The sequence below is a fragment of the Cladophialophora immunda genome (assembly GCF_000835495.1).
Source record: "Cladophialophora immunda strain CBS 83496 unplaced genomic scaffold supercont1.1, whole genome shotgun sequence".
Taxonomy (NCBI): domain Eukaryota; kingdom Fungi; phylum Ascomycota; class Eurotiomycetes; order Chaetothyriales; family Herpotrichiellaceae; genus Cladophialophora; species Cladophialophora immunda.
The window spans coordinates 7,387,915-7,402,301 of NW_015622541.1; the positions used below are offsets into that span (position 1 = coordinate 7,387,915).

The 14,387-nt window shown below is 54.0% G+C and overlaps 3 protein-coding genes across 3 annotated transcripts; 2 read left to right on the forward strand and 1 right to left on the reverse strand.

Moving 5' to 3' along the window:
• Window positions 1–17: 17 nt before the first annotated feature.
• PV07_02172 (uncharacterized protein) lies at window positions 18–7,373 on the reverse strand. Its single transcript, XM_016388764.1, has 2 exons — window positions 2,895–7,373; window positions 18–2,847 (listed from the first exon to the last, which is right to left on the reverse strand). The coding sequence occupies exons 1-2, from the start codon at window positions 6,615–6,617 to the stop codon at window positions 466–468; spliced, it is 6,105 nt and encodes a 2,034-aa protein (XP_016255692.1). The 5' UTR covers window positions 6,618–7,373; the 3' UTR covers window positions 18–465.
• A 667-nt stretch (window positions 7,374–8,040) lies between these two features.
• On the forward strand, window positions 8,041–9,338 carry PV07_02173 (deoxyhypusine synthase; the record flags this gene model as incomplete). Its single annotated transcript, XM_016388765.1, has 5 exons — window positions 8,041–8,250; window positions 8,301–9,055; window positions 9,113–9,140; window positions 9,202–9,215; window positions 9,278–9,338. The coding sequence occupies 5 exons, from the start codon at window positions 8,041–8,043 to the stop codon at window positions 9,336–9,338; spliced, it is 1,068 nt and encodes a 355-aa protein (XP_016255693.1).
• A 916-nt stretch (window positions 9,339–10,254) lies between these two features.
• On the forward strand, window positions 10,255–14,325 carry PV07_02174 (uncharacterized protein; the record flags this gene model as incomplete). The annotated part of the gene is made up of 1 exon (XM_016388766.1): window positions 10,255–14,325. The coding sequence occupies one exon, from the start codon at window positions 10,255–10,257 to the stop codon at window positions 14,323–14,325; it is 4,071 nt and encodes a 1,356-aa protein (XP_016255694.1).
• Between the last annotated feature and the right edge of the window lie 62 nt (window positions 14,326–14,387).

Below are 14,387 nucleotides of genomic sequence, written 5' to 3' on the forward strand. Positions count from 1 at the left end.
CAGTCAATTCCTTTCGACATGAAATGTTCAGGCAACAGCCAATCTTCTGCTTGATGGGCCTATGTCCTGGTAGGCAGGCCAGGTACCTCGCTACTCCTATCCATGTCCTATTCACCTTGGTAAGAGTACACGGCTCCCTCCGAACCACAATTGAAACCTCGCGCTTGTCACAACTCCTAACTGAGTCCTAGATGCGTGGCTGTGAACGCATCCTCCCCCATCGCCGTCCGAGTAAAAACCATACCGTGACAATTGCCAGTCCTCTTGTTCGCAGATTCTCATGACCATGATTTCTAGTCCTACAACTATCCCAATCCACTCATACATGTACACAACATAGAAAAGGAAGAGACAGGAGGAAATTGATAGACACAGATTCTGCCCCCATGCCCAAGGAAAGACACCATGGCATCGGTTACTTCATCTCTAGACACAGCGCAACACTTGGTTTCCAGTCAACTCGGATCACCTTCTCTCATCACGTCTCGGTTCTCCTTGGCTCATTGCTCGAAAATGCCCCGACGATCCAGGGAGCAGTATTTGCGGTTGAGAAGGGTGAGGGTGATGCAGATGAGGCGGCGGTTGACCAGGCCCTTGCGGCTGGAGATGTGGAAGCGGGCTCGCTTGGTGCTGGTGTTGATGCTGGTGCTGATGCTGATGTTGATGTTGGTGTTGATGTTGGTGTTGGTGATGCTGGTGCGAATGTGGATGCGGATGCTGAAGAGGATGAGGCGTTCCCATGCCGCCGGGACCACGACTGGGACCCGGAAACGGCGAGTGAGCATGAGCGTGAGAATTACCGTGTGTGTGAGGAGGTGTATAGGTTCGTGGAATTTCACGCGGAGCGAATGTCATGTGGCTTTGATTTGCTGCCGCCCCTAACTGGTTGGAACGAGACGTCGGAGGAGTTGCATGGTGCTCGATACCGTAAAAGTCCCGACGTGATTGTTGCTGTTGTTGTTGCTGCTGCTGAGCCTGTGGTTGTTGTTGTTGTTGCTGCTGCTCTCGCTCACGTTCCCGTTCACGCTGTTGTGCCGCTTCTAGCTCCCGATGACGTTGTATTTGTCTTTCATGCTCACGTTGCTGCTCCTGTTGTTTCTGCTGGTTTTGTTGAGCCATATGCTGTTGGATGGTCAGTCGAGTTGGAAAATCCAGGGATGACTGAGGCCGGTGGTGGAGACTCGAGACTGGAGTAGAGCTCGCTGAGTGAGAATGATTTTGCGGCACCGTCGAATGACCCAAAGAAGACGATTGACTGGTCGGCTGCGAAGCAGAGTATCCCGCAGAAGGCGCCCGCGAATGGTGCGACGAAGTTGAGGCTGATCGTAGTTGTGGCACAGGCTGTGTCGGTTGTTGAGGAGGAGGGGAGGGCACATGTGGTATTTGATTGATCTGGCCCAGCAGCGTCCGTCGGTGATCAATTCCAGGTCGTTCCGGAGCTCGAGGTGTGTCCACTCGCAACGAATGAAGCGGTGGAATACTACTCTGCTGTGAAGTCGGCGGAATCACAGAATAAGGACTCGGGGCGGGTGAGTGATGGTGACTTCGCTGGTCGCTGGGGGCTCCTTGAGGCCGTGGATCAAAGCGATCCATCCATGCTTCGTTGCTGGGGCCGGTGGCCGGCGTGGCAGCATATGAGCTTGGATAATCACCTGATGATTGCTGCCCGCCACCTACCGAGTGAATGTTACTGCTACCAGGAATATATGGGCCTCTCGCTGCTCTATTTAGAAGTGAATCTTCAGGGTGATGCTGGCTTCGCGGTTGCTGCAGTAGGTTTTGCCCTGAAGGCAGAGGGGTGATTTGTGGAGAAAGAATTGATGTTCGTTTCGATGGCTCCAGAGATGGCCGTTTTGGCGGTGGCTCTGGATCATCATTAAGAAGACCGAACACATTCGATCGTTTGGCGGGGGCCTTCGGAGGCTCTGCAGGAGGTGCTGGAGCAGGCTGAGAAATCTCACTTCGGGGTGGTTGAGAGGCAGTTATTGGTACTGGTGTCAATGCTGGAGATCCAGTGGGTCCGGTTCGGTACAGCGAACGTTGAGTGTCCAGACGGCGTAAAGCAGTCATGTCGTGAGGCGTCTCCAAGGGTTGATGACTCGGAGCTGCCGAGCTGCTGTTACGGCTATGGCTGGGATGCAGGGCACTTGGCTGGCTGTACTTTTCAACATGAGCTTGAATTGCTTGAACAGGAGCAGCCGGAGGAGCCGGAGGCCGTTGCTGCGTCGGGATGAGAGGCTCTCGCGGGCCCAACGGGCTTGGGCCGGTTGCAGACATTGGGGTTTGTTGACTTAATTCAGGGCGAGACATATCTGGAAGCCTCTGCGAGAGTATTTGTGGCGACCGCTCCTGAAGAGGTGCCCTGAGATTTTGACGGGCAGGCTGAAAGCCGACATCGTCCTGGAAGACACCAGCTTTGGGGCCATGCAATGGTTTATGGCTGAAGAGGGAGGCACGCTCATTGGGCAATCTTGGAAGCTCCTCGGTTTTTAGCGGAAGAGGAACAGACAGAGGTGCCTCTCGAATTGTTTCGCGCACGACTGGACGAGGCTGAGCAGCAATATCCCCAGAGGCTACCCTTTCGAGAATGTTTCGTGGGAAGTCCTCAATAACGCTCTGTTTGATTGCTGCAACTGCGGGCTCACCATCCATTACGTTCTGCTCACTATGAGTAGCTGGACGAGTGATAGGGGCCAACGCTGTGTCGTATCGACGTTTTGGAGGCACGATCGGACTTGGAGGCGGAATTGCGACTTTCCCAGTGAGGCGCATCTGCTCCCCCATCAGGGCGCGCTTTTCGAACTCATCCTTACCCTCATTGATTTGGCGAGAATAGTAGTTCTTGATCTATATCTAATTAGCCAGAAGCCGGAACGACGTATCATTGCACTCACCATTTGCACGCTCTTGGTCTTCATGAAGTCTGCAATTGCTGTGAAATCTCGACCAAAGTACGATAGGAGTTCCGGAAACTTGTGCTGTTCGGGAACTGACCAATAACTTGTCACTTGTGATGATGCATTCGACGCTGAAGCTGCCGAAGTGCCGACCGGGACATCGCATGTAGGATAGGGCTGTAATGGCGCTTCTACCGGTCGCTGCACCGGTGGAATGGGAGGAGTAGGATCGGGCATGATGGGCACATTTTCAGCACGAACAAGCGGTCGCCCTCTTTCAGGCTTAGCAGCGGTTACCGGCTTGGTAGGGGAGCCTTCAGCGGCAGCCAAAGGTGTAGCTTGTAGCTGCTCTGCCTGGATTTGTGCCTTGGTCCTTCGCACCTTTGTGGCAGCCCCAGCCTTGCGGCCTCTGGACGTCTTGGCCCCACTACCGTCTGAATTACCGTCTTTCAAAGCAGCTGTAAGCTTCTTCGACTGTGGGACAGGTGTCGAAGAGTCGGCTTCACTCGGAGCATCTCCAAATGTCGGTGCCGCTGCCCGTCTCGGCCTTCCACTGTCCGTAACAGCCACAGGCGTCGCTTCTGCATCGTCGCCATTGAGCAGCTCGGACATGAGAGCTGTGGAACGAGGTTTGGTGGCAGCCCCTCGCCGACCGCGCTTCCTAGGCTGCGATCGTCTCCAGAGGTCTTTGTAGTTAGCCTGTACCTTGGTCAGGTAGTAGTGAACGATGCACTCTTGATATGTTCTGCCTGGCAGAGACTCTGCAATCTTGCCCCATTTCTTGGGATTTTGACAATAAGCAGCGATGAACAAGGTTTGTTCCTCCTCCGTAAAGTCGTCCACGGGTGGGACATAGGCAAACGCATGCAGTGCCAATTCGTTTGGGATAAGATGGTTTGTCTCTTCAAATTGGGATATTTCAATTTCCGCGGGTTTCAACATTGGTGGTACTACTGCCTCCGTGTCGTAGTTGGGCTTAGAGCTGGATGCTGCCTCTCTCTCGCGCCGCTCTTCCTCTTCTTTGAGGGACTGCTGAGACATCAAGATCGCGGCTTGCAAGTCGGCTTCTGTCGTATTCCGCGCGCCTCTGGTACGTTCGTGGGTTAATGAAGGTGTGACCGAAGGCGCCGCTGACGGCGCAGGGGAGGCGGGTGCAGGACTGGCCTGTAATTCACGCCTTTCTTGTTCGAGTTGATGGATCTTCTGTTTCCACAGAGGATATCTGGCCTTGAACTCTGCATGCATTTCTTCAAGCTCAGATCTCCAGTCCCAGGCATTACGCTCGAATTCCTGTTGTAGAAGAATTGAAACTGCTTCGTGTTCCACTTCGTTGTCTGATTCTTCAAAGACGACTGGCTCTATTGGTCCCGACTTCAGATATGGCAAATCTTCGATAGGAGGTGTGGGTATCGGGTTCACTGGCGGCTGTTTGAGAGGTCGTCCTTTGGGATACGGTGGTTCCACTTCCGATATTTCCTCCTTAGGCTCGGTCTCTTCAGAGGCTTGTTTTGGGGATGGCAACCCGGTTGGAATAGTAACAGCAACAGGTGTCTCCTCCTTTGTGACTTCGACGGGTGTGGGAACATGTCTGGGCATAGAGTCTTGAGCTATCATGTGGAGAAATTGCAGCTTCACCAGGAGGGCCACTGCTACCGTGTCTTGCAGTAAAGACGGTGGTTTCTTGGCTTCAAGTAGTTCCATCTCCTGCTTGTGCCTCTCTTCAGATTCAGCAAAGTACTCTTCATCGAAAGAGTCATCCTCAGCTTCGTCTTCATCCTCACTGGATGCCGGAACCGACATCACCACATCTTCCTGGTGTTGGGGCCCGTCGGCGCGGTTCCTGGGAGGCAGAAGGGTCATTTTGGCATCTTGGATTTTCGGGCTTGTTGCTATCAACGCCTTGGGCCCGGATGGCGCGGATGGAGGAGAACCTGCAGACGTGTGAAGCACTCGAGTCTTTTCTGGGTGCGCAGTGAACGCATTCTGCTGCCTGGGGCCCGTCGGTATGAGTCCTCTGTCCCTGGCTTCAGGCTGGAATTGCTTGTTCATTGCGTTCATAATAGACGGCTTAGATTTGTAGTCTGGAGAGACCCATATCTTCGAGGCGGTCCCTGGCCCTGTCCTTGTTCCTTCGCGGTCGCTTCGAGGCCCTGTTGGTATTGCTGGAGACCGATTGTCCAGTACGGAAGGTTTTGAGGGCTCCCTTGGTGCCATAGGAGGTGGTCCAGAGCCGGCCGGCTCACTTGAAGATAGTCTATGCTTGTTATAGGAAGTTGTGTTGCCCAGTCTCGGGCCAGAAGGCACATTTGGAGGCATGGAACGGTCAGCTGCAGGGGCTGCGGGGGGTTTAGATTCGATGGGCAGCTCATCTTTCTTTGCGCTTCCTTCCATCGATAAGTTGCTTGCACTTGGAGTCAGACCGGGGCGGACGGGGCGCGACGCAGGCTCGGTGCGAGCCCACATTTCTTGATGTTGAGGCGTTTTCACGGACTGACTGAGACCTGCCGCGGGAGCTGTCCTGCTAGCTTTTGGCCCACTAGGCGGTTGAAAAGTAGCTGGCGAAGGGGTTACTTGTTCACTCTTGATAGGCTGCCCCTTGGCCATGGGCGTCTTTTCCGCCGCAGGTGTCGCGACGGAAGGTAAGGACGGCGGAGGGCCATAGTCGAGGCCAATGGGGTTTGGGGATTGTTGCGGGGGCTGAGGTGCATCACGACGAGAGGTGTCCAACCTCGAACTTCCAAAATAATCTGCTCCTTCACCATCACGCCGAGTTTCGCGGAGAGCGCTGCTTGGGGTAGCCACAACGGATGGTCGTCTACCTGGGTCAAAGTCGGGCTTTCCGGGTCGGTCATTGACAGCGGCAGATGGGGTGGCAACAGCAGCGGCCGGATTCGCAGCGGATATTCTAGCAGGCGATTGATCTCTCGGCCATACGTCGTGCTCCCGTGAGTCCCTAGGTCTGGCTTCGCGCTCTCGGCTACGTTCATAATCGCGACGTTCGTACCTATCGGGGCGGTCAGCGTCACCCGGAGGTGGTCGGCCTCGGTCGAATTCGCGGTCGCGCCAGCTCTCCCTCGAACGGCTTCGTGGATGGAAGAGATCCCGCTCACGCTCGCTCACGAAAGAACTCCGGCCTCTGCCTCGCTCCCAATCCCCTCTTCCCCTGCCGCGGCCAAGACCCCCGCGCCCTGCGGAAGGGTAGTATGACGATGCAGATTCTGCGGGACGAGCAAAGGTTGAGGGAATCGATTCGCGTGAGTCCCTTCTGGGTCGAATTGGAGAGGCTGAGCGCTCTCTGCCCACATAAGCTCGAGTATCTCTCGCTGTTGGGACCGTCCGATCGGCAGCTGCGAAGTCGCGATCACGACGAGGCCATTCGGCGCGATCATCTTCTCGACCACGGTAAGACTGTGGAGGCGGCCGGGTATCTCGTTCACGATCTCGTTCGCGGTCTCGTTCACGGTCTCTCTCCCAGTTATCGTTGGGCCGAGGAGCAAATCCTCCTCCTCTGCCACGCGTGGTCGCAGTAAATGGAAAACCGCCCCCGCCTCGGAAATCGGCTTTGGGACCTCGAGGAGGGTCTCTCTGCGCCGGTGGCAAGCCGGGCTCTGTTTGGCCTCTGTATGAAGAGCTCGCAGGTGTGTAGTTGGTGGATGGTCTGCGTTCGAACCGAGGTGGAGAGCGATCTCTTGCTGGAGGAGGATATCTTGAAGACGACATACCCCACAGGCCCTCAAATGGTGAATTCTACTGGCCCAGAGTCGGTTCGCTTGAGGGGGGACACATCACGTGACTCGAAGCTCCTTGGATCCCTAGATCTGGCCAGCCCAAGTCGGACCTTTTCCTATCGATGCAGGTTTTCTGTCAAGGTGGGTTTGGCGTCTCTTAGCGTGGCTTTTCGAAGGGCTGAGATAATCCTGTCTCGACAATGCCTGGGCCTCGCTTTTGCACGCTAACGTTTCGTGCCAGTGTTCTCTCTTCGAAATGAAGTTCGTGTTGTCAAAAGAAAATCCGCCGCCCCAGCCTGGAAGCCACAACCACACGGTCACGCACTGCTCAAGCGCACCTGCGGCGTTCCACACTTCGGAGATCAAGACAACCGGATGGCTGCAGAGTGAAGTGTAACGGCCTTCTTCGGCTCCTTGAGGCCAATTTCGTGAATTAAAATCACACACGTCGTCAGGATTTCGCGCTCTCAACACTTCGATGGTAGTCCACGAGTACGAGGTTAAGACAAATGTGAGAAAAAGTGAATCATCGGTCGCGTAGTACGTGGCAGAAATGGCGTGGATTTCGCTTTGCCGAAGAGGAAAGGACGGTAGAGTTTCGAAGTGGAATGGGCGCTGGGAGCCCGTATGGAAAGGAAACGCCCCGTATTGGCGGTTGTGTGGATCGCGAAATCGGCGACAGGGATTGAGTTCCAATGCGCGATCATGCGGGTTGCGTTGTTTGGAGTTGTGGGATAAAATGAATTTGATGGGAAGAGATGGAAAAAGACCAGGGAGGAAGAAGGGACAAAAAGAGATGGATGGGTCAGACACGGACAAGGCGCTTGTGGTGGTGGTGCTGGTGGAGGAGCGCAGAGGAGGAGGAGCTTGTTGCTTGTCAGTTGCGGGCCACCGATGGTGCCGATGGGCTGCTGCACCTCAAATCTTAGCCGCCGCCGCCGATCCGTTGCCCGTGCTCGTGCAGATGACCATTGCGTCAACTAAGGTGTCTGTTACGGAGAAATGTAACCAGCGTTACGGAGAAATACCCCCGCAATTTGGGCAAATCGCCTGCGCCTGTTCCTCATCAATACCGCCGCATTACATCTGCACGCCACCCAACTCTGAGAGAAACAGCAACGTTCCCCCCTTCGGCCCCCCTAGCGAGCTGCTTAGGGTCTGCCGGGGTCCCGGATTCGAACATGAGGGCGCCCGGAGCCCAACCAGAGCTAGACTTTGACACCAAAAGCCCCAAGGCGTGGCAGCTTTTGGATCAAGTTTGATAGGCTGCCTCCTGCTTACAATACCAGCGAATCATAATATGAGAACGACTTCTATCAGTGGTCTATATTTTTTTTTTCTTTACACGGTGCAGAATCTGCCTTTATCTTCTACAATACTTGCCAATCACTAGAAGAATAGGTTCAGAGTTGACCATGGGTTCCGCACCACCTGCTAAAGCCACCGATGCCGTCTTAGTAGCCTCCGAGCCTGTTCCTGAGGAGTCCCGACAGGTCAAAGGCATCGACTGGATGTCCTTGCCGGACGAACAACGGACTATTATCTCGAATTTTGTCGACCAACTCACTGGACAAGGTTTCCAATCCAGTTCCATAGGCGATGCCATCCGCATCATCAATGACATGGTCTGTCGCTGGTTAAAAAGCCCGTTGAGAAGCAGTTCTGACACTTTCAGAGATCATGGAGAGATCCCGAGTCGGGCGAGAAAACCACCATTTTTCTGGGTTACACCTCCAACATGATATCATCAGGCCTGCGCGACACATTTCGCTACCTGGTGCAGCATCGCCACGTCTCGGCCATTGTCACCACCGCTGGGGGAGTTGAGGAAGACTTCATCAAGTGTTTGGCTCCCACGTACTTGGGCTCCTTTTCTGCCTCTGGGGCTGCCCTACGAGCCAAAGGACTGAACCGCATCGGTAACCTCATCGTTCCCAACAACAACTATTGCTCCTTCGAGGACTGGATCATACCCATCCTAGACAAAATGCTGGCGGAACAGGAAGAGGAGTTCGCCAGGTCTGGAGAACGGTTCTTGTGGACTCCCAGCACCATCATCCATCGCCTAGGCAAAGAGATCAATGATGAATCATCGGTTTACTATTGGGCATACAAGAACGACATTCCGGTGTTTTGTCCGGCCTTGACGGATGGCAGTCTCGGAGACATGATCTATTTCCATTCTTTCAAAGCCTCCCCCTTGCATCTGGGCATCGACATAGCCAAGGACATTCGGAAAATCAACACGATTGCCGTGCGGGCGAAACGAGCAGGCATGATTATCTTGGGAGGCGGAGTCGTCAAGCACCACATAGCCAATGCGTGTCTAATGCGGAATGGCGCCGAAAGTGCGGTCTACGTTAACACTGCACAGGAGTTCGATGGGAGCGATGCTGGTGCCCGTCCGGATGAGGCAGTGAGTTGGGGCAAGTAAGGCTTCTCCATGCCCTGTGCCTGTATCTTCAACTGAAACTGACCGAAAACTAGGATCAAAGCCGACGGGGACAGTGTTAAGGTATGGAAAGAATAGAAACCCCAACTCGGTGGATGTAGGAGACTAACAAAGCAACGAATAGGTCTATGTTGAAGCGTGAGCGACTGTCATTATTCAAGACTGTAGTCGACGGTGATCTCAGCTAACGGATATCTCAGTACAATAAGCTTCCCCTTGATTGTGGCCGGGACCTTTGCCAAACCAGAACCAAGACCATGACGCGCAAGTGGTCAAAGGGAGTTGGAAGCTGAGGCTGCTCGAACAGTGCAGAAAGCGCTGATATCTCCCCTCAATTCACATGGCCAAGGCAGACAGCCTCATGCCCACACCAAAGTGATGAAAGAGTGGGGAGACCAGCGTGGTGTGACGGTTGGGGATCCTCAAACCCGCTGACTTCTGACTGGCGAAGTGAGTCAGGCTGAGAGTTGAGAAAATGGCAGGTTTTAAAAGGATGAAGGATTACTGGTGGCAGCAGACAGATCACATTGACCGTCTCACGAGCCAATGGATGTTGGATGGAGACGGGGCCACATCGCCAGTGCTCCCAGTCAACGATGAGTATGGCTGGTTTGCAGAGAGTCAGACACCTGCAAAGGACTAAATGGCTGAGCCTCACTAATTAGCTAGGCTTTGCGGCCCAAAGGCGGGTGGCGACAGCTGGGGAGTCATTACGTGGGGGGGAGAGCGTTAAACAGCCCGGACAGCGTAGGCCTAGGTAGGCCTAGTAGCCTGGCGATGCATGCGGCGACTGGAACCGGGGGGATCCAAGTGCTGGAGCCTGTCGGCGCCGTCCAATAGCTAAGCCTCCACGCCGATGCCTGGGACTTCGTTCGTTGCCTGCCACTTACCGGTTCTACATACTCCTGCATAAATGCACCCTCTGGATTGCAAAAGTCGGAAGCCTTTCGCGCACACAAAAGCTCCCTGCTCACCCTGGAATCAACGTTGTCATTCTTGTCTTCTCCAAAGACCATTGCCGGTTCTTTGAAAATGTGACGTGGTGTTCGTACTTCTTTGGTGAAGCAAACAATCTCACTCTGATATACAATCCGCACTCAAGCATTCACCGCCTTACCCTTCCTTTTTCACTGCTTTTCTTTGCTACAGATCAGTTCCTGGTACTTCTGCCGGAGTCATGGCCTCCCAGAGCACTTCGCCCGTCTTTATCCAGGCCCCTCCCCATCCGCCTCATACATTGAACTCCGCATTCAGTGCAGAACTTGAACCGAGCCACCACCCGCAGACACCAACCATGCCCGGACCTGAGTCTCACGAACCTCTCTCCTCCAGCTCTCCGCACCCTCACCTTGATCTACCTCCATCCTCACCCGAAGTGCCGGACGCGGAAATGGCGGATGTCCCCCCTGCAGAACCCGAATCTCGACCGCAAGAGTCAGCGAATACTGCTGGAGAAGAGCCTCCAGTGGAGGTGTTGGAAAGTGTCGTAATTCCGGAGCCGGTGGTTTCTGAGGAAGAGGGAACTACTACAGTGGTTGCGGAAATCCCGAGTCAGGAGTCAAGCTCAACACCTCCTCCCCCGCCCGAGCCGCGTAATAACGCTCCCGAATGGACAGTCTTTGAAGAGGACTGGTCAAAGCCGACTGAGGAGGAGATGGAAGAGCTGAGACTGAGAGAATCTAGAGGCACAGAGCTGAGCGCACTGGACATCCCTAGTGTCGAGAAGCGCATCTATTCAGACATGGACGTCCCAGACGTGCGTCCAGTCAAGAAGCTGCGCCTCAGCTGGGTCATCAAGGGAGTTAGAGGAACCAAGGATAGACCGAACCACGCCAGAGTCATGGTGTCACCCCCCGCTGTTGTGGATGGGAACTATTGGCAAATCAAATTCTACCCGCGAGGCCATACATCATCATCATACAGCGCTTACATTAAATGCAGCAGACGACCTCCAAAGCCAGACACGAAGCCCTCTGAAAGCACCTTTTCATTGTTCGAGGGCCCTCCAGATGCGGACTTCGGCAATGGGGCCGTCCCAGCTATGATCCTCAAAGCTGAAAGGACAGCAAAAAAGGATGACCGTTCTTCAACTGCATCCACCGCCCCTTCAGTTGTCCAAAATCAAGACTGTCAACCACCTTCAGAGGAAGCAAATCCCGGCGCTGAAGGTCCTGGCCATGATGAGGTGCTTGATGTCCAAAGTCCTCCAGAACCAGGGGACGAAAATTGGCGACTGTCTGCGCAGCTTGGAGTGGTGATGTACAACCCTGAGGAGCCACGCACTTGTGCATATGCCTCCACCGAAGGACAATTCTCCAAATACGTGGACGACTGGGGTTGGTCAAGTGTTGCAGGGCCTTGGAGGGATGCGCACATTCGACAACACTTGCAAAGAGCACCGCTCTTGCAGAATGACACCATTGCCATTGACGCCTACATCCGCATCTTCGATGACCCGACAAAGGCCTTGTGGTGGCGTAGCTCCGAAGCCGAACCGCACTGGGACTCGAAGTCGCTTGCAGGGTATTTCCCGATGGGAACTCCTCCGCTCTATCACAGCCCTGCCGTGGCTGGGATGACCGCATGGCTTCTTTTGGCCCCTTTCCGCAAACTGCTGCAGCACGTTGACGCGGGAGGCTGGCGGCACAACTCTCAAATTCGACCGAGGCCGTTCATCGCTCAGCTCCAAATGATACTCTTTTTGATGCGAGCTTCAAGGAAAGAACGTGAAACTTACGTGGACCTGTATCCTGCGATCCAGGCCATGAGAGACTTTGGAGAAGATTATACTGACGTCAAAACCTTCTGGGAAGCCTTTCGAAGGACGATCGAACTTGAGCTGGACGACGATCAAGAAAGCTTGAGAGCGTTGAAAGCAATCTTTGACGGTCCAAGCGGTCCAATCTCACTACCACCATTGCCGGTGGAGAACGTGCTCGACATCCAGCAAACGCTCAATCGTGTTCTACGGGAAGTGAATTTCAAAGGATGTCTCCCGGACTTTTTGCCTCTGATGCTAGCACGGGACAAGTTTGACAAGACAACACGAGAATGGAAGCTGCTTTACGACCGTGTGATCTTGAACGACGAGATTGACGTTTCGGAATTCAGCACCGACGTAGGAGGTGTCAAGTACACTCTCTATGGATTCATGGTCCATGCCGGTGTAAGGAACTCGGGGAAGTTTTATACTGTCTTGCGACCGAAGGGGCCAAACACGATGTGGCTAGCTTTTGAGGATGGGGATGGTAACCAGGTGTTCTCTTACAACAGAAAAGTCGTCCAAGCATTTGAAGGACTTGAAGGACAAGCCCTGAAGGATTTCAACTCGGCGCGAACAACTGCTTACATGGCGATGTACATCAAGACGGCCTGCTTGCCCCAATATTTGCCTGAAGGTCTGGAACCGTATCAGCTTCCGAAGTGGCTTGCACCCTACCTTGATTCTTCATATCAGGAAGCGCATGGAAACTTTGCTGAAGACTCCAAGGACGCGGACTTGGAAGAAATCAGTGTTGAAGTCTACTCTGATGAAGGCATAATCGGAAGGGAAGGGTTACTGGACATGTACAACATCAAACAACAGTCTCGACACAAAGGGCTGTTCCACCTCTTGACCTCGCCCAAAGATGCAACATATCAGGATCTCAGGCAGCGCCTAGCTGGAAAGCTGGGAATTAGTGATCCTCAAACGGTCCGACTTTTCCGGATGGGTTACACTGGCATTGGTCATTACGCAACTGCACAAATGGTCCACGTTGCCCTGACAGATACTGTAGGCGACGGCAGAGCCATAGGCCAGCCATTATGCTTGTGGATGTCAGTGCTCAGCAAGGATGAGCTTGAATTGTTCGGTGAGCCAGATAGAACACGCGTCGAACTGGATGCGGATCTGTTACACTCCAGAAGTGAGGCATCGCTGGCGGCAAGTGTCACCAACGGCAACGAAGAGCAGATTGCTGCTCCCGACGCCGAACAAGCTTCAATTCGAGCTGCTGTTGCTGCCGACATTGATCGCATCTCGAATAACAGACAGCAACCGTCCGCCGTGGCCGTGGAAATCAACGACCCAGATACTCCCATGCAGCTTGAGGTCCCACCTCCGACCGCCGAAGAAAGCCTGACTGCGAATGGGCCTCATGGTCATCTCATTGACGCGGCCGCACATGAAGACGTGGTGGCTCCACCTGTCAGCAATGAGACTCTATTCACTTCAGCAACCGGAGTCTCGACATTGTCTCGGGCTGAAGAATCCCTGATTGCCGCTGTCATTTCTGGAGACGCTGAAGCCATGGATTTTGTTATGAACTCGGGATCTGTTTCCACCGAACATTCAGCCTCGCAATCTGGCGAGTCATCGCAGTCTTCGTCACCGCCGCCTGAAAAACAAGGGCCTGTTGATAACGTTTATGGCTTCCTGCAAGTATTCGACGTTGACAAGCAGACTTTCCGTGTCCAAGCAACCTTCTTTGCCCGTTCAGAGGAAAATGTGAGAGACTTTGTGCAGAGGCGCTTCAGTTATGCGCCGAACAAGAACTTTATTGCCTGGCGTCGCCATTCAACCGTCGATGGGACCATTGTAGGGCCCGAGGACACATTTTCGGATCCCAGATTTGTCAATGGGTGTGATCTTGTTGTTTACGAGCCCGTTTCCGAAACTCGCGTGAAGGAGCTTGAGAAGGAGGGCAAGTTCGCCACCCCTCACGAATTATCCCACTACTTGCGGATGGTTGAGCGACGGCATCCAGTCCATTCCAAGACGACCACCGAGCCTGTCGAGCTCGCGGATTTTGGCACCGACTACTACAAAGGACCCCTGGTCAATGGGCTCTGCCATGGGACAAAGTGCTTCAGTATCAGCTCCACGGGTAACACCTACGAAGGACCCCTGGTGTGTAACGTCAAATGCGGCAAAGGAGGCAAAATGACGTACTACAATGGCGACACCTACGAAGGTGAATGGTACCAGGATGAGCGCCACGGCCAAGGGACTTTTGTGGAAGCCCGAACCAGGAATAAGTACGTTGGCGGCTTTGAGAACGGCAAGCGGTGGGGAATGGGTACCACGTACTGGCAGGTTGCGGACGAGCAGGCGGACCTGTGCCAGATCTGCTACGGCAACGAGATTGATGCGTTGTTCTTTGACTGTGGGCACGTGTGCGCTTGTGTCGAATGTGCGAAGCAGTGTGAGCTGTGCCCTATTTGCAGAAAGGCGGTGAAGCAAGTGGTCAAGATGTTCCGAGCTTGAGGAAGTGCCGTTTACTGAGAGATGATTTTGCGTGGAGGGGTTGAAGCAAGCGGGCGTTTTAT